Source organism: Phaseolus vulgaris, chromosome 11 (genome assembly GCF_000499845.2).
Source record: "Phaseolus vulgaris cultivar G19833 chromosome 11, P. vulgaris v2.0, whole genome shotgun sequence".
Classification (NCBI taxonomy): Eukaryota; Viridiplantae; Streptophyta; class Magnoliopsida; order Fabales; family Fabaceae; genus Phaseolus; species Phaseolus vulgaris.
The window spans coordinates 8,519,278-8,544,823 of NC_023749.2; the positions used below are offsets into that span (position 1 = coordinate 8,519,278).

Here is a 25,546-nt window from a genome sequence, read left to right on the forward strand (position 1 = left end):
CTAGTTGTGGAATACCATTTTTACTCAATTTAGATATTTCGGGGGGTCTATGTATGACCAACAAAGTAAAAATTAAATCCCTAAACGTAAGATAAGGATAACCAACTGTAAAAGGTAATGCATACTAATTATCCTAAATTAAAATAAAATCCGTAAATATAAAATCAAGATTAAAATGCTAAAAATGCCTAATTGGAACAATGCAGCAGTCATTTTGCAATGCACTTTGTTGGTGGATTTCTCGGAATAAAGATATATACATCTGAATACAAACTCAATCTTAGAAAGTTCTGTGTGCTAACTTGCCAAAAGAAGGGAACTTCCCGATATCAGATGCCAACCTCAATAATGCCAATCTCTGTTTAATCAGATACTCACATCATGTAAATTCTTCAACAAGAGGCTGATAGAACATTTTGTATGCCTCAATCACTTCAAGATACCACATAGCCTCTCGGTCAGGAGATGACGAAAGATCAACAATCTTGTGAATCTGTTACAATTATCAGTTTAAATTAGACTGTTTTGCCCCACAATCCCTTTATTGTTTCCACTATATAGAGCAATACTATGATGTCTTCTATTATTTCCTTTAACATGGGAAATTCAGGTGCCGTTATCATGCAGACATAGAGTGTGAAGATAAACCACATAAGACAAATTGAGAAGACACTCAAAACAGTAATTTTAAGTGTTATTAGGGTGAAATCCAGCGTGAGTTAACCGAGATCGTTCTTTATGAATTAGAGGCAGCATCATATGTGTTTCGATTCCAGTCAAAATTGAAGTTTTCACATCAGTAATTCACGTTAGCCTCTAATACACAACTTTTTTGCTTGACTCAGTGATGTAAAATTCTAATTTAATTAGAGAACAACACAACGCACTAACTTTAGAGTTGTGTCCCTTTCTTTATTTGTGAGACCAGTATTTCACACCCAATAACAAACGGTGATAAACGAGTGCCTAAGGAGAGCTGCCTAGCATTAAACCTTGGGAAGAACAAATTCGGCTTATTTCATGTTAGTTCAGATAATCATCGTGCCCTTCTCAGGAGTACGTCTAGAATAGAATACAGAAAAGGCTATAAGTTATTCACGGTTAGGATACATCTAAACCTGTTCATTATAAATATATACATAGTACTACATGCTCACTATGAAACAACTTATTGAAAAGACGAACGTCAACAAATTGTGAAGGCAGTTAATAAAACATGGCAGCCAGCTAGTCTAATTCTGTATGAATCCTAGTTTTTACATTGCTATAAATAACAAACTCTGTAAATGGGCTGCCATATTCAGAAATTCAATCAAACACATCTTGAAATCTTCTCTCTTAAATCAATACAATTCTTTGGATTCTATTCTCACAATTGGAATCCCTAAAATTTTGTAGTTCTTCCAATAGTTTCTATTCCTATTTCTACCTTCATTAGTGGTATCAACTTGGACCTTCCATCGGCAGTTATGGCAGATGCAACTCGTAATCAAGCTGCGATGCATGAACAAGAGGAGCGGTTGGAGAACAGAATCAATCACCATGAAACTTGAAGCACATTTAATTGAGATTGCATCTTCAATTCGGGAAGCAATTGATTTTTTGGTTGAGCAGCAAATGTCTGAAACTATCCAGAGAGGAGTACGTCATTCAAATTCCAATTATTCTTGTGAACACGGTTGGAGCAAGTTGATTTTCTGTGTTTTGCTGGTGATGCGATTCAGCAATGGATTTACCAATGCGAAATGTATTTCGCAATTGATGGCACTCGGGAGGATATTAGAGTGAAATTGGCGGTAATTCACTTTGAAGGGAAGGCACTCCAGTGGCATACCTCTTTTGTGAAGAATCTTCCAGGAGGTAACCTTCCTAATTGGACCGAGTTTACACAAATACTAATTGATTGTTTTGGTGAAGTGCGACAATCCAATGTCTAAACTTATAACTTGAGGCAGCAGGGAACTGTGGTGGAGTATCATGATCAATTTGATGCAGTCACTTCTTGACTAGACCTAATTGATGCCCACTTATTAAGTTGTTTTTTAGGAGGCTTAAAGAAGGATATTCAAATGACAGTCAGAATGTTTCAGCCTACAGATGTAAGAAAGGCATTTCAGTTGGCTAAATTGTATGAATCAACTTATAGTTCAAACATATATACCAAAATCCTTCCTAAAATCCAGAAAACACACTTTACTACAACAGCTATTTTGCCCACTCCTAATCTATACACAAAGCTCTGGACTTCACCTCAGTACAAACCAAAGACAGCTTAATAAAAAACTAACCCCTGCTTTTATGGCTGAGAGGAGATCTAGAGGACTCTGTTATTTTTGTGATGAACCATATAGTCCTGCACATGCTTTGACACACAAAGCTTGAGATTCATGTCATGGAGATGAGTGATACTGATGACGAAAATGTAGATCAGTTTAATGTTACTCAAGAAGATGGTAGTACTTCGGACCCTGAAATTTCAGTGAATGCACTGACAGGTATAGCCAGCTTCAAAATGATAAGAGTAACTGGTTACTATAAGAATAAACCTTTGCATATACTCATTGACAGTGGAAGTACCCATAATTTTCTAGATGAGGAAGCAGCTAAGAAATTGGGCTGTCATATAACCAATATTCCTACCTTAAGCGTGGTAGTCGCTGATGGGGCTGGAGTAGCTATTACTTCTTCTGTTAAGCAGTTTCCCTGGACAATTCAAAATACTGGATTTACTTAACGTTTATTGGGATGTTGTGATGTGGTGCTCGGAGTTGAGTGGTTAGTTACTCTAGGGGACATTACATCGAACTTTGATAAGTTGTCCATGCAATTTTTTGTTCAAGGTAAGAAGCTGGTATTGAGAGGGGCAACAGGTGAGGGACTTAAGACAGCCAGGAAAAAATAGTTGCAGAGGATAATTGCTTCTGGTGTGCATTTATCCATGCTACAATTGTGTGACAAGGATACTAGCTGACAGCCAAATTATTCATAAATCTATAGAGTAATTACTATTGTAGTTTGATGATATTTTTCAGGAACCTACAGGACTACCACCTAAGAGAAAAGGACACGATCATAAAATTGTAGTTAGTGCAGGATTATCTTAAGTCCGGGGATAATACAGAAAAGTAACAGTCCTTTTGCAAGCCCTGTTGTCCTAGTTGGTAAGAAAGATGGCTCTTGGAAACTCTGTGTTGACTATAGAGACCTTAATAAGCAAACAATTAAGGGCAGGCTTCCTATTCCTTTAGTAGATGACATTTTAGATGAGCTGCATGGTGCTGAGGTGTTTTCAAAAATTGATTTACGGTCAGGATATAATCAAGTGAAAATGGAGGCCAATGACATCCATAAGACTTCATTTAAGACACATGGGGGCCACTTTGAGTATCTGGTCATGCCTCACCAATGCTCCAGCCACTTTCCAAGGTCTCATGAATGAGGTTTTTAACAAATATCTGCTACGTTTCTTGCTGGTATTTTTTTTGACATTTTAATATACAGCAAGGTTTTGCAACACTATCTTCTCATTTGGATGGTATTGTTGACTATGAAAAGGAATTCTTTATAGCTAAGAAATCCAAATGCTACTTTGGTTTAGAAAGATCTGAGTATTTAGGCCATTTCATTTAAAAAATAATGGTGTATCAACTGACCCTGCAAAAATCATGGCTGTCAAGAATTGGCCACTACCAACATCTTTGAAGCAGCAGAGGGGATTTTTGGAACTCGCAGGGTATTACAGATTTGTTCAAGGGTATGGTGCTATTGCAAGACCCTTAACCAATATGTTAAAGAAAAACCATTTTCACTGGCCTGAGGAAGCGAAAGCTGCATTCCAGTCTCTTGAAGATAGTCTGATTCAGTCACCAGTATTGGCATTACCTGACTTTTCAAAGGAGTTTGTCATTGGCAGTGCTTTTATTAGCAGAGTTCTTAATAGGCAGCAACAATCCCTTTTCACATATGAAAAGTAACTGTTGTCAGTGGTCTTTGCAGTTCAGAAGTGGAGGCATTATTTGTTGAATACTCACTTTATTATTCGAACAGACCACAAAAGCCTGCAGTATAATTTGAGCCAAAGGTTGACTACAACCTTCCAGCAGAAATGGCTGGTGAAATTGATGGAATTTGACTTCACAATTGAGTTCAAACAGGGGAGAGAAAATTGTGCGGCAGATGCTTTATCAAGGTTGGAAGCAGTAGACTGTCAAGCAATGACAACTATCATACCAGAAAGCAATACGTTGAACAGAATCATGGACTCTTGGCAGGCTGATCCTGACATTAAAAAATTGATCCAAGACTTACAAACCGATGCTTCTTCACATAAGCATCATACTTGGCATCATAATGAACTCAGAAGGAAGGGAAGACTGGTAGTTGGGAAAGATGCTGCCCTAAGGACTGATTTGTTACAATGGATACATGTTGGTCCTACTAGTGGCCACTCTGGTCAGGAAGCCACACTGAAACGGTTGAAATCAGTTGTATATTGGAGAGGCATGACCAAGGATGTTAGAATGTTTGTGCTGAATTGTGAAGTCTGCCAGAAATGTGAGTATGACAAATCTACCTATCTGGGTTTGCTACAACCTTTACCAGTTCCTGAGAGGATATGGCAGCATATAACAATGATTTTATTGAAGGACTGCCAAATTCCATGGGCGAACAGGTATTATACGTGGGAGTTGACAGATTAAGTAAGGCTGCCTACTTTATGGCCCTAACACACCCCTACACTGCTACTGAAGTTGCTCAAGCTTTCTTGGACAATGTGTTCAAGTTACATGGGTTTCCAGAATCTGTAACCAGTGATAGGGACCCTATATTTGCCAGCCAGTTTTGGAGGGATTTGATGACCTTTCAAGGGGTTCAGTTACAACTATCTTCAGCTTACCATCCACAATCTGAAATACTGAATAGATGCTTGGAGACATTTTTGAGATGTATGTGTTGTGATGCTCCTCACGAGTGGTCTAAATTGCTTTCTCTAGCAGAATGGTGGTACAATACTAACCATCATACTTCCATACAGTGCAGTCCTTATGAAGTTATGTTTGGCCAGCTTCATCCAATTTACCTTCCTTATGTGCATGGAGAATCAAAGGTGGAGGTAATTGATCGAAGTTTGCAGAAAAAAGAGGAGGCATTAAGATTTGTAAAATTCCATATGAAGAGGGTCCAAGAAAGAATGAAACAACTAGCCAACAAGAGAAGTGATAGATCTTATGACATTGGTGATTTTGTGTATGTCAAGCTACAACAATACAAACAAATTTCAGTCACATTCAGATCTAATGCAAAGCTAGCACCTAAATATTTTGGGCCATTCCTGCTCGAAGATAAAATTGGAGCTGTAGCCTACAAGCTCAAACTTCCATAGGGGTCTAAAATCCATGATGCTTTTTATGTTTCACAGCTTAAAAGACATGTTGGGGTGACACCAGTTTCAAGCTTCCTTCCTGGGGGGGGGGGGGGGGGGGGGGGGCAAAGAACCTGAAAGAATTCTGGATAGAACAAACAAAGTTGTCACCAAGGTGTTAGTCAAGTGGAAGCACTAGTTAATAGAAGATGCTACTTGGGAACTCTTCTATGATTTGAAGTAGAAACATCCCAAGGACAAGGGTTTTTTTTCAAGGCCCCGAATTGATGTAGGTGGTTAATAAAATGAGGCAGTCAACTGACAGCTACCTAGTCTAAATCTGTTATGAATTCTAGCTTTTACATTGTTATAGATAACAAACTCTGTAAATGAGCTGCGAAATTCAGAAATTCAATCAAACACATCTTGAAATCTTCTCTCCAAATCAATACAATTCTTCGGATTCTATTCTCACAATTGGAATCCCTAAAAGTTTTGTAGTTCTTCGAATAGTTTCTATTCCTAGTTCTGCCTTCATTAAAAAAAAACCCAGTTCTACGGGAATGCCCAGTATCCTTAACAAAAGTACGTTTAGAACAGTTATCCACTATTGTAGGAATACAGCTGAGGTGTTGAGCAGCACAAAAAACATCTAAAAAATATTCTTTCCACAACATCCCCCAAATCTGAGTGCAATATAGACAGCCATATAGAAGTGCTCTCCCTCAGACAGAGATTGAAAATCAGATTTTCTACATTTATTGAACATCACCAAAACAAACGCCATTACTTAACTTTGTGGGTTGGAAATGCCTCTATCAGATCAAATTATAAACATACGTGTACAATATTATCACCTTGATCAAGGGAAGTTCTCCCGCACGTGCAACATATCCTCCAACCACCATTACATACATCCCTGACAAAGTAAATAAATTAAAATATAGAGTGAGCTATTTGAAGAAATACATCAAGTAGAAAATTTTGAGAAAACCCGTTAGTAGAATTTAAATCTAATTCAATCCTACAAAACAATTTATACAGGAAGGGAAGGGTCATCCTCTATATATATACTAGTATCTAATAATCTCAAATCTGAAGTTTGCAGGATTATATATTAAGTGGTAACCCTTACTTCTACCACCATTTACCACAACCAACGGCTCTATACAACATGTTACTTTTTTTTTCCGAGATGATTTGGCACCAATATTACTTCACCTTCAACCCAAAATCTTGAAGAAAATAATTATTTAGTTACTTGCTCCTTCTCCAGGAAAGTCTTTGATGCAGATACAGGGGAATAGATTAGCCGATTTTGATTGCTGGAGAAGAAGGTTTTGAGTGGAATGTTATTCATGGTTTCTGATGGGAGCAGAGGATGGGTCGGGGTGCCTATGATGATCCAAGGACAATTCAAGCAAGCTGAAATGCTTGGAAAGGGATGCTTTGGTGTTGGAGGTCTGAAAGTGATAGGGATCTTGGGAGAAGTTGAGATAGCTCTGGTGCTTTAATAGGCTTCGAGAGTATGCACTGCTTTGAGAAGTGCACTATCCTTCACTCAATTTATTCTCACCCACATGTGAGCTGGCGTAAACATCACTGGTATAGTTGTGAGAATGCTGGAACTGGTTTAGTGGTGCAGGACAGGCTTGCTGGAGCTTGGAGGCTGCTCATCGTGTACATACAACTACGGTTTTTTGGTTTTGCTTGGCATGGGTAAGTTGGGAAAAGGCTACAACAGATGAAGATATGGAAGGGTGGTGTTACGGAAGGACAACAGTAGGTGTATGTTAGGTGCTGGCTTTGGATGATGGTTTTTGGTTATTTTAGCTGGAAGGGGTGGTCTTGGAAGAACATGCTGGGGTAGAAACGGGTGAGGTGGGTTTGAGTGCAAGAGAAAACATCACTTTTTGGAGCCTGCTGCAGTTGAGAATATATATAAACACTTTGGAGTTTAGTGTTTGATTTCCTCATGCTTCTGTTGATGGGCTAAGCGACTTGCGTAGGTGAAAGATAGGATGGTATTTTGTAAGGCAAGTTACTTCGGGGTACTTGCTGCCTTTTCTACTGCTGAGGCATCCTTAGGATTTCATTTTAAGGGTTAGATCATAAGCTAAGAGCACCCTCCTCATGATTGCATGGAGGATGGGTTTAGTGGGTTTGTAAGCTCAATCCTGCTGCTATGATTCTGTTTTTGCAGGGTTTATCTTTGTATCTATCGCTGCAGGTATAGTCTCTTTATGGTTGCTCAGTGGTATAACCAGTTTGTGGTTTGTAAACGGGTTGGGATACCTCAAGTATCCCTCTTAATTTAATTCATTGCTGATAAAAAAAAAAAATTACTTGCTCCTTATATAGTCCACTTTGTCACACACTAGATCGATCAATTTAACTGTGGCAGGATGTTTTGCTTTACAAATTATACTCGAGAAGACTCAGATTAAAATATCGAAGTGGAGTAATCTTAATGTTAGAAGCTGGTTTTTTACAGGAGTTGGACTCGTACAAATTCTAAGATTAATTGATCGAATGCAGAGAGGTGGAGTTTACCGAGCTGCCAGCCACGGTGGCGAAACTCCCCGGTGAGGGAGAGTTCGATGAGGCCGGTGCCGTCGTCGAGAAGTAGAGAGCCGGTGTCGGAGGCGGAGACAATAACGCCCTGAGAAATTAGGCAAAAATGAAAGACGAGGAAAACGGCAGCGTTTAGGGAATGCCAATGGAGAGGGAAGTCGAAACCTGTAACCAGGCGCGCTGGAAGAGGAGGCCACCAAGCGTGAAGCTGTTTTGAGAGGCTACTTCTCCCGCCTCCTTCAGCTGTGAGCACAAAAGCTTCAACGCTGCCAAGCTATAGTCCATTACCCTCTCTCTTCTCTCCGTCCGTTACAAAGGCTCTCTCATTTAAATTTTGTTGTCTTTCCGTATATTTATATCCGTATTTTAAATCACAAAGTTTCAAATATACAAATTAATGTCACTTCCAGATTTTATCATCCAGAAGTTTAACTGGAGAATATAAATAACCTTCTAAATGTCAATATCCGTAAACAAACATAAATGAGTCATGAATCTTAATTCTCAACACCATTTTACAACACATCATTTTGGATATGAAAATTCAGAACTCATAACTCACTTTCGAATATGACCATCCGAAAGCTTAAATGAAATATGAAAATGACCTTCTGAATTTCGAAATCCAAAATGTATAAAAATCACTTCTCGAGTTGTGCATCCGTAAGCAAAATAAAATCAAAGACAATGTTGAATTTTAAATTTTACGAGTGCATGTCATAAATGATATGATGTAGGAAGAAATTGCCTTCCTTAAATATTTTGAAAAAGATTTGACACCAATTTATCATCAACATTTCATATAAAAAAAAGTCTAAGATATCATGTTCAACCCAAAATCCAATAAGCCATCATCATTTCATATAAGAAAATCAAGATTTCAATCCAAAATACTTAAGGTGAATCTTCTTCCTTGTATACATTCGTAATGAATGTGAGAGAAACTTAAATCTTAACAAATACATTATTCAAGGTTTTTAACTGAAAATGTCAAATCTACAATTTTGCAATCAACTTTTTTTATTTTAAAACTATATCTTCGTTATTAAAAATCACAGCTTTTTATGCTTGAATAGGTTAATGTTTCATATGCCATAAGTGTAAATTTTCTCATTATTATCAACAGTATATATTGAATTCCGATTTGGGTCGAAATCATTCCCCAATTTCATATTTCACCAGAGTTTACACTCCTCAAAGTTTCTGATTATCTTTGTGACTACAAAACAAATTTCTAAATGGAGTATTTTATTATGTTGCTACCATGCACCATAATATGCATAGTTGAGCAAAAAAGTATGGTTCACACACACCAAGCTTAGAGACAGTACTAACAAGGAATGTAAAAGCATACATTGATCTATGCAATTTAACATATAGAATCTCCTATAGTCTTTTACATAAGCATCTTCATACAACGCCAGCAACAAGAAGTGTAGAAAACCCAGAGTATGAACCATGAAGTGTTTGATTAGGATATGAGAGAGATGCCAGCAGCAACCAAACTATCCGCCAAAAGCTTGTTAGCAGCTTCTGAGGGATGGAAGCTATCCCAGAATACATACTCAGATGCATTGGCACATGTTCCTATGGAATTCCTATTGCACAAGATAGATGTCTCTATCAATCCAGTTCCACAACAAGCCTTCCTTGCTTCAAAAAATCCTGTGATGACACAATGCATGACACATAGGAAACAGTTAAACAATCCTGGTTCATAATGCTTGGATCACTAGTTCACTATACTTAGATCAGATAAAACTTAGATGCAGATTCTGAAGTACTTTGTGTATTGTTTCCAATCAGAATTAGAGTTTCGATTCAATGTTGATGATCATTTGATGCTTCATGCAAACGGTTGAAAATCCCACATCAACTAGAGATGAAGATATTTCATAATATATAAGTGAGTGCAAACTTCATCTTATAAGCCGATTTTGTAAGATTGAATTAGACAAGTCCATTTCTTAATGTGGTGATATCTAGTCATCTAGAACTAAGAGGAGAGTTTATCGGCCTTATTAGGTTTTGAAGTACACTTCTTAATACAAACTTTACTTAAAGCATCTAAGGAACTACATCTAAATTTTATCCATTTAGATTTTTACCATTTTCAGAAGGCTTGTTGACAGTTAACATTCCTGGTTTATAATCCATTAGACATTAGTTTAGCTCACTAGTCATTATGGACAAAACATGAATGCAGTTTTTCTTAAGAACTTTATTGTAATTTGAATCAGAAGTTATCTAATTAGATGTTGTACCATTTTCAGAAGGCTTGGTGACCAAGTTATAGAGAGGTTGGTAGATATCAAAGATGACCAAATTGAGGCCTGGAAGCATATTTTTCAAGTTACGAGATGTGGTGTTTAGCTTTTCATTGAAGTTAATTGCATCACTGTTTAAACTGGCCACACATTCGTTGCTCTGAAAACCAAAGAGAGTGATGGCTCCAGGTAAGCAACCTATTGGAGGCAATGATGTCACACCAATCCTCCTTGCTCCCAGTGAATGTAATCTCTGTTAAAGGCATGATTAAAAATGCAAATCATAATCAGCAAAATAAAATAACTTCACCTTTTCTTTTTGGAAAGTTTCAATCCATGGCATTATAGGACAAGATGTGAAGGTTGAGAAATGCATGCCTGGATGAAGTCTGAATAGCTCTGCAAGATCGTGTCTGAGAATTGATCAATTGTATAAAACTTGTTAAGCAAAGGATTTATGTAGTAGTTCTGAACAAAATCACTGGTCCCAGCACTGACAAGATATATAGCATCAGATATGATTGATGAAGCATTTGATTTCCCTGCTGCTTCCACCAATTTGTTCTGGCACTCCTTGTAGTATTCCAGCTGCTGGCTCAATGGAATTGTATTCTACAACCATGAAAACACACAACAGCATTTACCAATTATATGATGTTAAACAAAGAAGAAGAAAAAAAACAATGAGATATAGTCTAAAACTTCTAAAAGTGTTTACATATAGTTTGGCTGTGGGTTCATAGTAACCAGAAGAAGCTGAGGCAAAGTTGGCACCATTTAAGAGGTTATTTCCTTTGGTGTTTAAGTTGAGGTAAGCTGGGGGAGAAGAGGTAAATCCAAGGACTTCAGCTGCAGTGAATGAATTAATGGAACAAAGATCAAATCCAAGTTCAAAAAATGAGTGATAGAGCTTAGGAAAAAGATATTTAGTTAAATGGGGAATTGAGGAAAAAGTAATGGTACCTGTGAAGTCTGTGGCAAGCTTTCCATTGCAGAACCTTCCTGTTGGATCGTGATTCTCATAGTCTCTTCCATAAGGAGGGAAGTTTGCTTTAATAACAGTAATTTGGTGATTATTATTCCCCACATCAACAACCGAGTCCCCAAAAATGAACAATGCAGGCACCAGAGGCTGCCCATTGATCACATTGAGCAACAAAGAAAGAAGAAAAAAAGCCAAGAAGGACCTTGAATAATACCCCATACTTTTCAATACGCCTTCAGCAAAGAGCTTCTTGTTGTTCATGCAAAAACACACAACAGAAAAAGCAGCTCTGAAGATGGATTACAGTTTTGGGAACTGATAATCTGACTCTAGCCGCTTGCTTTGAATAAGGCTGCATTTCCAAGAACTTCATTAATGCTCCAACTTAAGTAAAGGGTATTGTATAACATAAGTCAATATACTGTCAAAATTCCTGTAACTTCAAAAACACTATTTGCATTATTAGTTTCAGGAATTTAGAAAAAAGAGGTTGCATGCTTGGATAAGGCACCAAATTTACTGTTGAGATGGAATTACTTAGGTGGAAACATGATAGCCTCACCTTTCTTAGCTGTTTCTCCTCTTAACATGGCTCAATTTAAGGAAAAGTTAACTCACTCTCAATCTCAAATGAAACCATAAACATGTGCTTAATCTAATAGAACCAATGAGAGCCATAAGGAGTGAAGGCACAGTTAGGCTTGGAGCTGAGAGTATTCTTCAGCACATACACTCAAACTAAAAACATGACAGAATTGAACTATTGACACATGAATTGAACTATTGACACAGAATATTTGTTAGTACACTTACCCCAGTAAGTACAAGAATTGAACTATTGACACATGATGTCTTCAACTGTCCAAAGATCCTAAGTTCCTATTTTTTAACCATACCAAATGTACACAACATGAACTCAACCAAGAACAGAAGGAAAAGGAGAAAGAAATTTGAGAGCATAAAGAAAGGGAGGTAGCAGTAACTTGTATTAGTTCATACATATTAATGCGGTTGGTGACCACTTAGTTTTGTATTGCGTGCCTTATTTATTCAAGTGGCAGCACCACTTTGATCACAACCTTTAGGTGTCTTTTCCTCAGTTCAACACAGGATTCTGTTGCAATATTTATTTTTTTTGTGTGAAAAATATACATTCAGATTATTTTTTAATTTTGATTGTAATATGTGAAATGAAAGATTCACTAAATAATCAATGTGAATTGCCAAGGTGACATTTTAAATCTGATTGGAAAACAATAGTTGACTACTTGTAAGATGAAATCTACACTAACAATTATCTATTTTTTTATTACTGTCATGCAATATTAATTATAAATAGGAAAAATTGTGTAGGATTTTTCATATTTTAAAATACACCGTCTTTATTAAAATGACTGAAAGGTTGTGAAATATTTTGATTTGTGTTGCATTATAATAATGAAAAAAGAGAGTTTGAATTAGATGTTGAATGTCTTATTTAGTTATCTTTGAAGTTTTTCAAAGTCAGATACAAAGCAACTAATAAAATAGTATTAAGAAGTACATAAAAGGTTTGTTACGTGATAAGTTAAATAAATTATTGTTAAAATAAACTTGATACTATGTTAAAAAATAATTTATTTAAATTAATTTTATAAAATCAACTTATATATAACTAGATATCTTTATTTTTAATCGACATAGAATCTCAAAAAAACTATATAATATTAAAAATTTCAAAATTTATTTTAATTAATGATTATAATTTAAATTTAAATTTTATGAAAGTAAAATCAAAACTAAAATTTTATAGAATTTAAACAATTTTTGAAAATTTGTTAAGAACAAAAAATATTTAGCTCACCACATAATTCAAGAAATAGTTTTCTATCAATAAATGTAACTTATATTGTTAATAGATCCCTTGTTTCATCTCTTTATGTGATAAAACTAAATTAAAGATGAAGAAATAAAATCGAATCTTATATATCTTAAAGGAGAAAATTCTCATTAACCCTAAATTTAATATTAATTGTGTACAATGTTTTGCAGGAATTTTTTTTCAAGCTTTTAAGTGATAATCCTTGTATTTATACTATATAATTTTGGAGGATTACTAGTAGTATTCTTCAAGAAGTTTTTTTCTATCTTTCATTACATTACATTACATGTTATTATTAGTTGATTTTATATTAAAAATGATTTTTTAAAGTTTCGTATAAATTCATAAACTTAACCATTTATTTTTATTTCAATGAATAATCAAATATTAACATTATCACTTATTTTTTGTTATATGGAAAGAATAGATTAATGTGATTAATGAATTGCATTCACAATTTTTTTTATCTTCTTGCATGCTAATATGAATTTGTAGGAATATCGTGTGTGGAAGCGTGGTAATTTCAACCAAAGATTAAGAGAAATTAAAGTAACAAATAAAATGAGAATAATACCAGAAATTTTTAGGTGGAAACCTCCTTTAAAAAGAGGTAAAAAACCACCAGCGAGAGAGCCAAAACTTCCACTATAATGATACTGAGTACAATGAATTCTTGTTGATGTTTGTTGTGTTACATTGCTGGAAGGAAGCCACTATATATAGTGATTCTAGGAGACAACAACAATAAAAACAATTAATGATAAGTAATCTTTTTTTTATAACAATTAATTGTGAATTGTGAGTAACCTCTCAATGATTTCAATTAATTGTGAAACCTTCCAATTATGCCAAGAAAAGGATAAAGGTAACTCATAATCCACCGCAAAATGTTGTTGAATTACTTCTATGAAAAAAAACTAATGGAATAGTAACAATGTAACATTCAGATTGTTTAATTTACAAAAAAATTACACACTTATCGTCTTAAAACCATTAATGGAGTATAATTGGTAATAGTATAGATTAACAAAGACGTTTCCTTAAATTTAAATGGGTTAATACGATAGTTTAGATAAATTTTAAGATGAGTAGTGAACCAGGAAAGGAAAAAATAATCTGTCAATTTATTTATTTTTATTAAAAATATGATCCATACAATGTTTATTTAATTAAATTATTTATGATATGTCAATTACTTCGATTGGTAACTTTTTTAACGTACAATTTGTCTTTAATAATAGAAATTGTTTAAATGAAATGAAAATTAAATTAAATTTTTTATAAATATAAAAACTTTATTATTAATGGTTCAATTTAATTAAAAGTTATCATCTCATTGTTTTTTTTAGTTGGTTGTATATTGGATGATTTACACGTTCTGACTTTTTGTGGACAAAATATTTGCCACTTTAGAATCTTAGTGGTGGTGCCTTTGGTTTAATGGTAGGGTTTTTTGTAAACATGTTGAGCTTTCTATGTTAAATCCAATGATTTTTTTTAATTTTGTTTTGAATAGCTATAATTTCAGGTAAAAAAAATTTTATTGTTTTTTATTGTTGAATGAGAAGGTTGGTTCTTAGATTGGATTAGATGATTAATGCATTGGATTTGTGTTGTTGAATTTTGAAGTTTATATTGATTTCTTACCATCTTAATGGCCTAGATTAGAAGAATCAAAATTAGCATTATTATTTAATTTGAATAGTTTTCACTTTGAATTAGCTTAAACAATTTGTGTATTGGATTTGTTTAGTTGTTTCAGTAAAAATATATTATAGTTATTATGTATGTTAATTTGTGTTTCAAAATCAAATTTATTATTACTTTCTTTGAAATCATTTAACATATAAAAATTCTTTTATCTTACTCTAAGTCTGGGTGATTTATTAGTATGTTGTATAAAAATATAATTTATATAATTAAATATATATATATATATATAAATAAATGTAAATGTAAATAAGAAAATAAAAAAAAATACAAAACAAATATTAATAAATATCACCATATACAAACAATTAAAAAAAAAACCAAACACAATCCATAAACAAAAATAATACACACAAATAAATAAATTGTTCAAGAAAAACCAAAGCCCTACCATCCCGCTCCAAATTTTTTTATTTTTTTTATTTCATATTTTATTTAAGCAGGACATTAAATATTTTAAATTTGTATTTATTTAAGATTTTGAATAATTTAACAACTGTATTTACGTGTGATATAAAATATTCAAGGTTTCATTTTTTTAGCAATTTTGAATAATTTAGGAATTTAATTTATTTCATATTTTTATTTAAGTGAAATATTAAATAATTTAGCTTTTGAATTTATTTATGATTTTGAAAATTTAGAAATTTTAATTATTTTATATTATTATTTAAGTAGGAAATACAATAATTTAAGATTTTGAAAAACTTGGAAATTTTATTAATTTTAGATTTTTGTTTAAGAATAAAATTAATAATTTTAGAATTTTTTTTAACTTTTATTTTTTTTATTTAAGAAGGTCATAAACCTTTTTTTTATTAATATTAATTTAGGATTTTGTAAAACTTATAAATTTTATTTATTTTAGATTTTTATTTATGTAGGACATAAAAGAATTTAAGATTTTAAAAAACTTAGAAATTTTATTTATTTGAGATTTTTATTTAAGTGTATTACATAAAATAAATTAGAATTTGTATTTATTTAGGATTTTGAGTAATTTAGAAATTTTCTTTATTTCACATTTTTACAAACATTTAACAATTTAGGATTTATATTTATTTAGAAGTTGGAATAATTTAGAAATTTTATTTATTGTAAATTTTTATTTAAGTATTACATTAAATAATTTAGATTTGTATTTAATTAAGATTTTGAATAATTTATGAATTTCATTTATTTCAAATATTTATTTCTGTATGACATTAAATAATTTAGGTAAGTATATATTTAGAATTTTGAATAATTTTGGAATTTAATTTATTTTGGATTTTATTTAAGTAGAACATTAAATAATTTAGATTTTTTATTTATTTAGGATTTTTTAAATTTTAGATTTATTATTATTATTATTTAATTAGGAAACAAAATAATGTAGGATTTGAATTTATTTAGAATTTTGGAAAATATAGAAAATTTATTAATTTTAGATTTTTATCCAAGAATGACATTAAATAATTTAGGATATCGATATATTTAAAATTTTGAATAATTTAAGAATTTTATTGATTTTTTATTTTTATTTATAAATGATTTTGAAAATATTTGGATTTTATTTATTTAGGATTTTGAAAATCTTAGAAATTTTATTTATTTAATATTTTTATTTAATTATAAAATAAAATAATTTCATATTTTTTATTGACTTAGGATTTTTAAAAGCTTTGAAGTTTTATGTATTTGAGATTTTTATGTATGACATAAAGTAAGCTAGGATTTGTATTTATTTAGCCATTGCTAGTCACACAGAACACACATTAAGAAACTCATTGAGTCTGGTCACTCATTTTGGGCCAGCAGAAGCATGAACTCGTTTTCTTTCCAGCTAAAGTCTCACAATGTGTCACGTGTAAAACATTCTTCTTATGATAAATTTGATTTTTTGTTTATTTTTTTCAAAAAATTCGTGAGAACGTGTACAAAGTTGCATGTTTGTGCTCCCTCAATTGTTATATATAGATATAAATATAGATTAATTGGATAAATTAGTAATATATATTTAAATAAACAATAATTTACTTGTGTAATGGAGGAAATAAGTTTAGAAATTATGAAATAAAGTATAATAAAATGATAATAAATGTTTTATTATATATTTAGTTTTCGTTATCTTAAAAGAATGATTATATATATATATATATATATATATATATATATATATATATATATAAACTTACTCGTATTTTGGAATTCATATATTTTTTGTAAAATTCTAACCTTTAGAAGATATTAGTGTTTGTTGACACTATTCATATATTTTCAGTCCTTGTAATAATATTGTGGAAAAACAAAGGAAAAAAGAAAAAGAAAGAAAAATGAAGTGTAAAAAAAAACACTTATAATTTGTTTGGTATAGGGTGTATTATTCATCTACATGGAAACAAGTTGGAATCAAACCATTTTGAATAAATTAATTTGATAGGAAATGAGAACGGGAAATTTTGAGAGAAGAGGAGAAAAACAACTCCATTGTTTCATAAGATGATATTACCTTCGTCTTTTTTTTTTTTTTTCAGTGTGCATACAAAACTTTGCAAATTGAATTCAAATGATGTTAGTTATATGTGAATTGCAATATAGAGTTGTTAATGTTTAAAAATGTTACAGGTGTGTTTTTCATGGTGATGGTTTGATAAATCAAGTAAGATTTCAGAGTTGAAACACACATGAAATAAAAAAGGAAAAAAGTAATCACCATACTATTATTAAATGTAATATAAAATCGAATATATATATATATATATATATTTATATTGTAATACAATCAATTATACTACGTTATATAATAAAATATAATAATGATAATAGTAATAAAATTAAAAATAATAATAATAATTTTGGAAAGTAATAAAAGAATAATATATTTTAATATTTTTAATAATAGAAAAAGAAGTAAATTTATAAAATAATAATAATAATAATATACGTATAAAATAGTAATAAAATTATAAAATAATAATAATAAATTATATTATAGTAACAATAAAATAATAAAATTTGAATAACTAATATCTATAAAATAATAATAAATAATAGATTTAAATATTTTTTTATCTATACCTATATATAAAGGGAATTTTCCATAATAACTATTTTTTTTACACAATTTTTTTCTGATTCTACCTTTATTTAATATATATCATTTTATTAATATAATGGATTATTTTGTCATTTCATATGAATTACTTAAAAAAAATATTTTTTTAAATTAATATTAATGTACAAGTTTTATATGACTCTCACTTTTTCCTTAGTTCCTTATTTTAAGGCAACAAAGAGAGCATGATCTCACACATTTCCACACTAAATCTCACACCTCCACTTTCAATCACTCATCCAAAATTATTTATGTATATACATTACATTTCTATCATCGTGAAAATTGAATAAAAGAAGAAAATGTCGATACAGAGGCGCAATATTGCTTGTGTTTTCACTAGTAATAATAAAAGAAATAAATTTATAAAATAAAAATAATATAAATATAATAAAATAATAAAATCATAAAATAATAATAAATTGTAAAATCTATATCTATACCTATATATAAATCTATACCTATATATAAAGGGGATTCCCCTCTTAACTGCTCTTAATTTTTTTTCCTATTTTATTCTTATATTAATATTTAATTTTATTATTGTATTATGGTCATGGTGTCATTTCTTATTTCCCTCTTAACTGCTTTTAATTTTTTTTCCATTTTATCCTTACTTAATAATTTATTGTATTAATTTATTTTGGTTATTTGGACATTTTATAATTTCAAAAATTAATAAAATAATTTTAAAATTTTAAAATTTATTTTATTTGTTATTATTTAACTGGAGAGTGGAGAGAGTGGAGAGATTGATTAGTTACTTTTCTGTTTTAAAGATTTTCTTCTCTATTAAATAAAAACTTAAAGATATTTGTAATATTTTGTGGACCACTTTAGCAGGAGAGTAGAGATTTGGCTGATATTCTTTTTTATTAAAATTGAATTAAGAAACACATTTTATGATTCTCCACCACACATAACCCACGTATCCTACTTCCCACTTTCTCTCTCCTATATAGGTACCTACTTCTCACTTTCTCTCTCCACTCCACATAACACATTCTTTTTTTACCATACTTCTCACACTACTACTTTTTAAATTATACTCTTTAATTTCTCATTTTAATGTTATTAAGAGAAATTATTTTTAAAAAATAAAAAAAATACTAAAAAAATAAAAAATGCGGTTACACGGGCACGTGCCTGTGTTCCCGCTAGTCTTCTTTATATAAAGGATTCTCCATTATAACTGCTTTTTGGTATACACATTTTTTTTCTGATTTGATCCTTATTTAATATATCTCATTTTATTAGTACAATGAAGTATTTTGTCATTTCATATAAATTACTCAAAAAAATATATTATTTTTAAATTAATATTAATGTACAGTTTTTATATGTTGACTTCCACTATTTCCTTAATTCTTTATTTTAGGACAACAATGAAGAGAGAGAGAGCATACTCTCACACATTTCCACACCAAATCTCACATATCAGATAAAATAACCTCCATTTTCAATCATCATCTTCACTCCATTTCAAACAACTATATTTTTTGGTAAAACCATTATTCTTTTGTATCTATCATCAAGTTAATCCTAACCTTTTGAACATCATCACACTCTTCGATCCCAATACTACCAATGGAAGAAGTGAAAAAACTTGAAGAAAAAGAGAGACTCAAACCGGAGAAGAACAAAAAGAGGTTGTTTAATCAATACATCATTTCTTTTTACATGCTATTTTTTATTTTTTGTTCCGGCCGGTTGACCTGGGACGTCTTTATGCGCAACCTCACCCGTCAGCTAGGGACTCCTTCCCACTGGTTACCTGTGGATTCCTGCAAAGAAGGACAAAAGGGCGCCCTAGCGGCCGTTTGCACTCCAACGCTCAAGTCAGCTAGCAAGAAACACCAAAACTCTACACCTCCGTATCGGAGCACCGTGACTGGCACTCTAAAGGTGGTCTAATGAAACTGTGTATTGTGTCTCTTTTCTCCCTCTGGCAAACAAACTCTCTCTCCCTAGTCCCTTATGCCTAGTCTCAAGACCTGAGCAAGCAACTAGAGTGTACTCTGGGAAAGTCTGCCAAAAGTTCGAACCCCGTTTCCAACATTCAAGGCGCTATTTAAACTACTCCCGCATTCAAAGCACCTTAAAGCGCATTTAATTATAAAACGTCCTGCGCATTTAAGACGTTCAAACCGCTTGGGAGCATTTATAGTACCTTAAATGCTCGAAACGTAAACTGTGTTAAATAACTTTAATTACCTTGTACCTGACAAAATGACGTTTCTATTTTGACTTGGCTGCTGTACACGTGGAGGGCCTCACAGCGCCGTGACCCCATCTGGGGGCATTTCCTCGTGTGAGTCCTCCTACCTAGGAGTGCATCTGCGCAAGGGGTGACTTTTTGGGTGCCAACTCATGCCCCCAAACCTCTAGTCACTGACTTTGAGAGCGTATCTACCTTCCTCTCGTACCCTGCACCTGGCTGCCCCCGGGCGTGACCCTTCCCATGAGTCGTAACTATCCCAAGGGCGTCTCTGGGGCGGCATGGGCACTTCACGAGTCAGATTGCTCTACACTGGCGCTATTACTATGGCCTTAAAGCCACCTTTCTCTTCCCTTTATTGCTACCCCGGGTTATCGGGGTTTGAGGCCTTCCCACGACGTCACTCCCTCCATGGTCTTTCCTACCCATGGGTATCGGGGAGCAACACTGTGATTGCCTTGCTTTTGTGACATTTGACCTTGGCGACGCCCTAGCTGGGCGACGCCTTGACTTAGCGATGCCTTCACCTAGGCGACGCCTTACCTTGGCGACGCTTCCTCTCGGTGACGCCCCGCCTCGGCGATGCTTGCGCTTGGCGTCTCCTCACCTAGGCGACGCCTCATGTTGACTTTGACCCCGACGTTGACTTTGACCTTGACTTTGTCAACGCCCGGATACGGGACGATACACAAGCCCCCCAGTCTTAAGCTGAAGACTTGTCTTCAGCGCAAAGACTAAGGTCTCGCCCACGCCATCCACGTGTCACCCTGGTGATGTGTCATTCTTTGCTGACGTGACACTTCTCGAACTATTGACGTGACATTCTCTGAACCATTGGGGTGCCCTTAATGGTTGATTGGACATCCTCTGAAGCGGGGAAGGTAACACCTTTTGGGGCCACGCTTAATCACGTGCCACGTGGCTCATCACACGGTCAGCCTCAAAAGTCCCTTGCGCTCCCCTTGAGCGCCTAATCCTTTGACACGCGGCTCAATCACACGGTCCCCAATTAGCGCCTCTTGGGTTGCAAATGTAATGTTTAAGTTACCCAAAACCCCGCGCTCAAAACCACTATTTCATCCATTCTCTCTGCATTTCCGCACTGTTCATCCCCTTCGAGCTCTTTCTCTGCGATCTCTGCTCTTTCCTTCGCGCTTCCATTCCTTCCACACTTCGACATTAAAAGGTATGATTTTTCCATCTCCATGACTCTTCTTCTTCGTCGCATTGCATCGCTGTGTATTGAACTGCCTGAGAATGTTTATGTTTTTGCGTTTCTGCATCCTTTCGCTCCTCCGTTCTTCTTCGTTCTCTTCGCAGTAATCTGGGCCACGGGCTCCGCCTCTATCCATTCAGCGGTGAGGTAATAGTCATCAAGTCGGACCAGGAGGAAGCGCGGAAATGTTATGAGAATAGCCTGAAAACGAAGAGGGGCGTGTTCATGGTGTTTGAACGTCCGCCAAGTGCAGACACAACGATGATTGAGGCGACGCCCGCTGGGTCAACGCCTGACGAGGCCACACCCGTGGGGGCGACGCCCGAGGCAGACACACTAATGGAGGAGGGCCCTCCAAATGGATAGAGGCGGAGCCCGTGGCCCAGATTACTGCGCACAAGGTGCAACACTTTGTTTGGAAGAACATTGTGTGCCGCTTTGGCGTGCCTAGGCGGCTAGTATCCGACAATGGAACCCCGTTCGCCAGCCAACAGTTGAGAAACCTGTGTGCAGAGGTAGGCATCAAGCAAGTGTTGGCATCAGTCGAACACCCCCAGACTAACGGGCAGGTAGAGTCAACGAATAGAGTTTTGTTGATAGGGCTAAAGAGAAGGCTAGAAAAGGCCAAAGGAGCGTGGGCGGAGGAAGTGCCAAGGATCGTATGGGCATACCACACCATGCCCCAATCTTCCACCATGGAGACGCCTTTCAGCTTAGTGTATGGGTCAGATGCGATGATCCCGGTCGAGATACACGAAAGCTTGCCACGCTTCCAAAATTTCGTGGCTGAGGAATCCAACGAAGAAAGGCGGGTGAACTTGGACCTACTAGACGAAGCCAGGGAGGAAGCCAAAATAAAGGCCGAAGCAGTAAAGAGAAGAGTAGAGCGACAATATAGCTCTAAGGTGAAGCCACGGCAGTTTCAGATTGGCGACCTAGTTATGAGGAATGCTCACCCCTATGAGCTAGAGAATAAGCTGTCTCCCAAGTGGACCGCACCCTTTAGAGTTACCGAGGCTAAGGGCAATGGTTCGTACAACCTAGAGACTTTGGAAGGGGGTCCCATTCCGCGCAGTTGGAATGCAGCCAACTTGAAGTTTTATTTTAGTTGACTTATGTAAACAGCCATGTAGCAATTTTATTATAGGGGACACTCTTTTTCCCTCTCGGGGGTTTTTTAACGAGGTCACCCAAATAAAAGAAAGAGAAGTTCAAGAAAAGATTTGCCTCGGTTTTCATTTTCTTTCCACTCGAAGTGCAAGGCCAAAGGCTAAAAAGATGAAAGACAGATTCGAAATGGGCGATAAGCGTCGCCAAAAGGAAGTGTCGCCTAGGTAGGATGTCACCTAGTAAACATAACGGGGGAGCGTGGACAGTATGTTAAAAGAAGCGAATGCAGGCGAAGGTGTGCAAAAATGAAGCGGCGTTGCAGAAAGCGAAAAACATGACGCCAAAGAGTTAATATTACAAATAAAGTTCGAGATAAAGGTCAATGAGGCGAACAGGTACATGCCCTATGCTCAAACAAAAAGTACAAACATGACCACTTTTCAGTGGCCTCCGGAGTTGGGATGGGAGGAGGACGAAGCTCCGCTCTCGGCCCTCAGTGCCCGGGTAAGCTGTGACCTCCGCTGCTGGTTTATCTTCGAACCTGCACCAAGGGAAATGAACATGGTAAAGACACCACGAGGCAAAACACGCAAAGATTTAGAAAGCATCAAAAGCGGAAGTTTCTAAGGCAGTCACTCGTACATATATACTTCTCTAGGGTTCCGGCGTTGAACTCCAAACTGATCAAAGTGGCAGAGTCAAAATCCCCCGCCTCAGCCAGGATCCGGCAAACCACCTGGTCGTTCGGGGTTAGTTTCTTGAAGGGTTTGGACTTTAGGGCTCTCGTCTCCCTCACCCAGTACAGTGGAAAACCATCTAGGGCGGAAGGCACGAGATCAGAGCAACAGACTTTGAAAAACCTACCCTTCCACCCAGTGAAGGAGTTTTGGAAGGGGGTCAGGAGAACCCTGCCAGGAACGTTACTGAAGGTCACCCAGAGGTTGTTCCTTTGCCTATTCACCTCAAAGAAGTGAAGAAAGATATCAACCGAGGGTGCACACCCTAGAAAGCCAAAGAGTATGTCAAAGGCCTTGACGAAAGTCCAGCTATTAGGATACAACTGGGCCGGAGCAGCATTAATCTCCGTCAATAGTTCCCTCTCGAACCTGGAGAAGGGCAGGCGCACGCCGATGCTCTTGAATACCACTTGATAGAAGTAAAAGAAGGGGACCCCGTCGTTGGCTCGCTCGTCCCCGCACACCGACTCCCCCAAGGTGCAAGGGAGTACGGCAATGTCGTCATCATGCCTCCTAGCGAAGGCACGATGATCGTAGGAACACGAATCCCCTTTGCGTTCCCTTATGGCCCTGGTAGAAAGCAAGCAGGAGCACTCGTCAAGGAGCTCACGCGAGGCCCATGCATACAGGTCCTTGGGGCTAACCCTAGGGGGAGGAACATGCGAAGACATGTCGCTACAAGGGGTGAGCAAAGAGCTGGGAGTTCAAAGAAGAGCGACGCGTTAGGAATACGGGAGGTAAAGCGCCAACTAGAAGGAATACAGAAGAAACTCTCTCCGCAGCGGTGCAAGGAGGGTGCGAAACACAGGGATGATAAACGCAGGTAGGGGTTCCTGAAGATCTAAATATTACGGTTAGAGCGCCAAGCGACGAAAATGGGAGCACCGTGCGATCAAGCCACGTGTCAAACGATGGGAGGATGATCCCGGCGCCTCTGGTCGATTTTCAGAGAACGTCACATCGACAGAATGCCCAAGGGTACGATGCGCCGTCGAGAATGGGAGCATCTTGTTAGAAGCTTAGAAAATATCAGGATCAAGTCAAGTGAGGGAACGTCCCATCAGCCATACGGGAGAGGCCACGTGGATGGCGCGGGCGAAACCCTAAGCTCTCTGCTATCCCCAGGCGTTGACCAAAATCGAAGTCAAAGCCGACACCAAGGTCGAAGTCAACAGGTCGATCGCACCAGGCGTCGCCAGTGTAAGAAACCGATGGCGCCGCCAGCATGTGACGCCGAAGGCGTCACCAGTATAAGACGCTGAGGGCGTTGCCAGCATGAGACGCCGAGGGCGTCGCCAGTATAAGTTATCAGCGGCGTCGTCTCCCCGATAGCCACAGGTAGGAAAGACTGTGGAGGGAGACAAAATCGAAGAAAGTCAAAGCTGGTCACCAGCGGCGTCGCCTCCCCGATACCCGCAGGTAGGAAAGACTGTGGAGGGAGACGTGATCGCCAAATGCTGAGTGAACCACTGGCAGGGTTGTTTCCCGATACCCATGGGAAGGAAAGACCATGGAGGGAACGTCCCCCCGGGGGGCTTCGAGCCTTCCCAGTGTTTGGCGTTTCTAGACACCCTGAAGGCGATACGGCGCTGCTGTAGCAGGCCTCTCCTTAGGCGTGGGCGCCAGGCACCAAGAACCAAGGGACAGATCACCTCGGTGTTTGAGACACCCCATGGACGATACGGCGCTGTTAGACAGGCCTCTCCATGGGCGTGGGCGTCGACGCGTGATCTTGTCCCAAGCGTTTGAAACCCACAAGGGGATTCGTGTTCCTACGATCATCGTGCCTTCGCTAGGAGGCATGATGACGATATTGTCGTACTCCCTTGCACCTTGGGGGAGTCGATGTGCGGGGACGAGCAAGCCAACGACGGGGTCCCCTTCTTTTACTTCTATCAAGTGATATTCAAGAGCATCGGCGTGCGCCTGCCCTTCTCCAGGTTCGAGAGGGAACTATTGACGGAGATTAATGCTGCTCCGGCCCAGTTGTATCCTAATAGCTGGGCTTTCGTCAAGGCCTTTGACATACTCTTTGGCTTTCTGGGGTGTGCACCCTCGGTTGATTCTCTACACTTTTTCCTTTCATTCAAATAGCCTTCATTTTCACTTTTTTTTTTTTCCGTTTCCTTCGAGTTTCATTCTCTCAAATCTAATCTTTAATCCAAATACTAAAGAAAATAAGTATCTTACTTAACTCATCTAATATATATTTTTTGAAATAAATGGACCATCAGATCGAATATTTGAATATAATTATATAACTATGAAATTGATTGGATTATGAGTGTTTATATTATTATACCAACCCTGGTTAAAATTAGCCAACAAATTATTAATAATAAACTGTTCTTTGGTTCAGATTTTGTGATGTAAAGCATCACTCCTCCACAAAGAAAAACTTCAATTCAT

The 25,546-nt window shown here is 36.0% G+C and overlaps 2 protein-coding genes across 2 annotated transcripts; both read right to left on the reverse strand.

Annotated features, from left to right (window-relative positions):
- Window positions 1-110: 110 nt before the first annotated feature.
- On the reverse strand, window positions 111-8,268 carry LOC137827184 (uncharacterized). The gene is made up of 4 exons (XM_068633413.1): window positions 8,102-8,268; window positions 7,916-8,024; window positions 6,220-6,281; window positions 111-493 (listed from the first exon to the last, which is right to left on the reverse strand). Exons 1-4 carry the CDS (start codon window positions 8,219-8,221, stop codon window positions 380-382), a joined length of 405 nt encoding a protein of 134 aa, XP_068489514.1. The 5' UTR covers window positions 8,222-8,268; the 3' UTR covers window positions 111-379.
- Window positions 8,269-9,156: 888 nt separating this feature from the next.
- Window positions 9,157-12,208, reverse strand: LOC137833007 (GDSL esterase/lipase At5g22810-like). The gene is made up of 6 exons (XM_068641407.1): window positions 12,002-12,208; window positions 11,167-11,540; window positions 10,922-11,052; window positions 10,582-10,815; window positions 10,201-10,456; window positions 9,157-9,601 (listed from the first exon to the last, which is right to left on the reverse strand). The coding sequence occupies exons 2-6, from the start codon at window positions 11,447-11,449 to the stop codon at window positions 9,408-9,410; spliced, it is 1,098 nt and encodes a 365-aa protein (XP_068497508.1). The 5' UTR covers window positions 11,450-11,540; window positions 12,002-12,208; the 3' UTR covers window positions 9,157-9,407.
- Between the last annotated feature and the right edge of the window lie 13,338 nt (window positions 12,209-25,546).

What these genes read in the sequence shown, in the direction of transcription:
- LOC137827184 (XM_068633413.1), bottom strand. Translation starts at nt 8,221, where the DNA reads ATGGACTATAGCTTGGCAGCGTTGAAGCTTTTGTGCTCACAGCTGAAG. An exon ending in TCCAGCGCGCCTGGTTACAG is followed by an intron (nt 8,025 to 8,101) that starts GTTTCGACTTCC and finishes CTAATTTCTCAG; the next exon opens with GGCGTTATTGTCTCCGCCTC. An exon ending in CCACCGTGGCTGGCAGCTCG is followed by an intron (nt 6,282 to 7,915) that starts GTAAACTCCACC and finishes TTACTTTGTCAG; the next exon opens with GGATGTATGTAATGGTGGTT.
- LOC137833007 (XM_068641407.1), bottom strand. Translation starts at nt 11,449, where the DNA reads ATGAACAACAAGAAGCTCTTTGCTGAAGGCGTATTGAAAAGTATGGGG. An exon ending in GCTATTCAGACTTCATCCAG is followed by an intron (nt 10,457 to 10,581) that starts GCATGCATTTCT and finishes TGCCTTTAACAG; the next exon opens with AGATTACATTCACTGGGAGC. An exon ending in CACCAAGCCTTCTGAAAATG is followed by an intron (nt 9,602 to 10,200) that starts GTACAACATCTA and finishes GTGTCATCACAG; the next exon opens with GATTTTTTGAAGCAAGGAAG.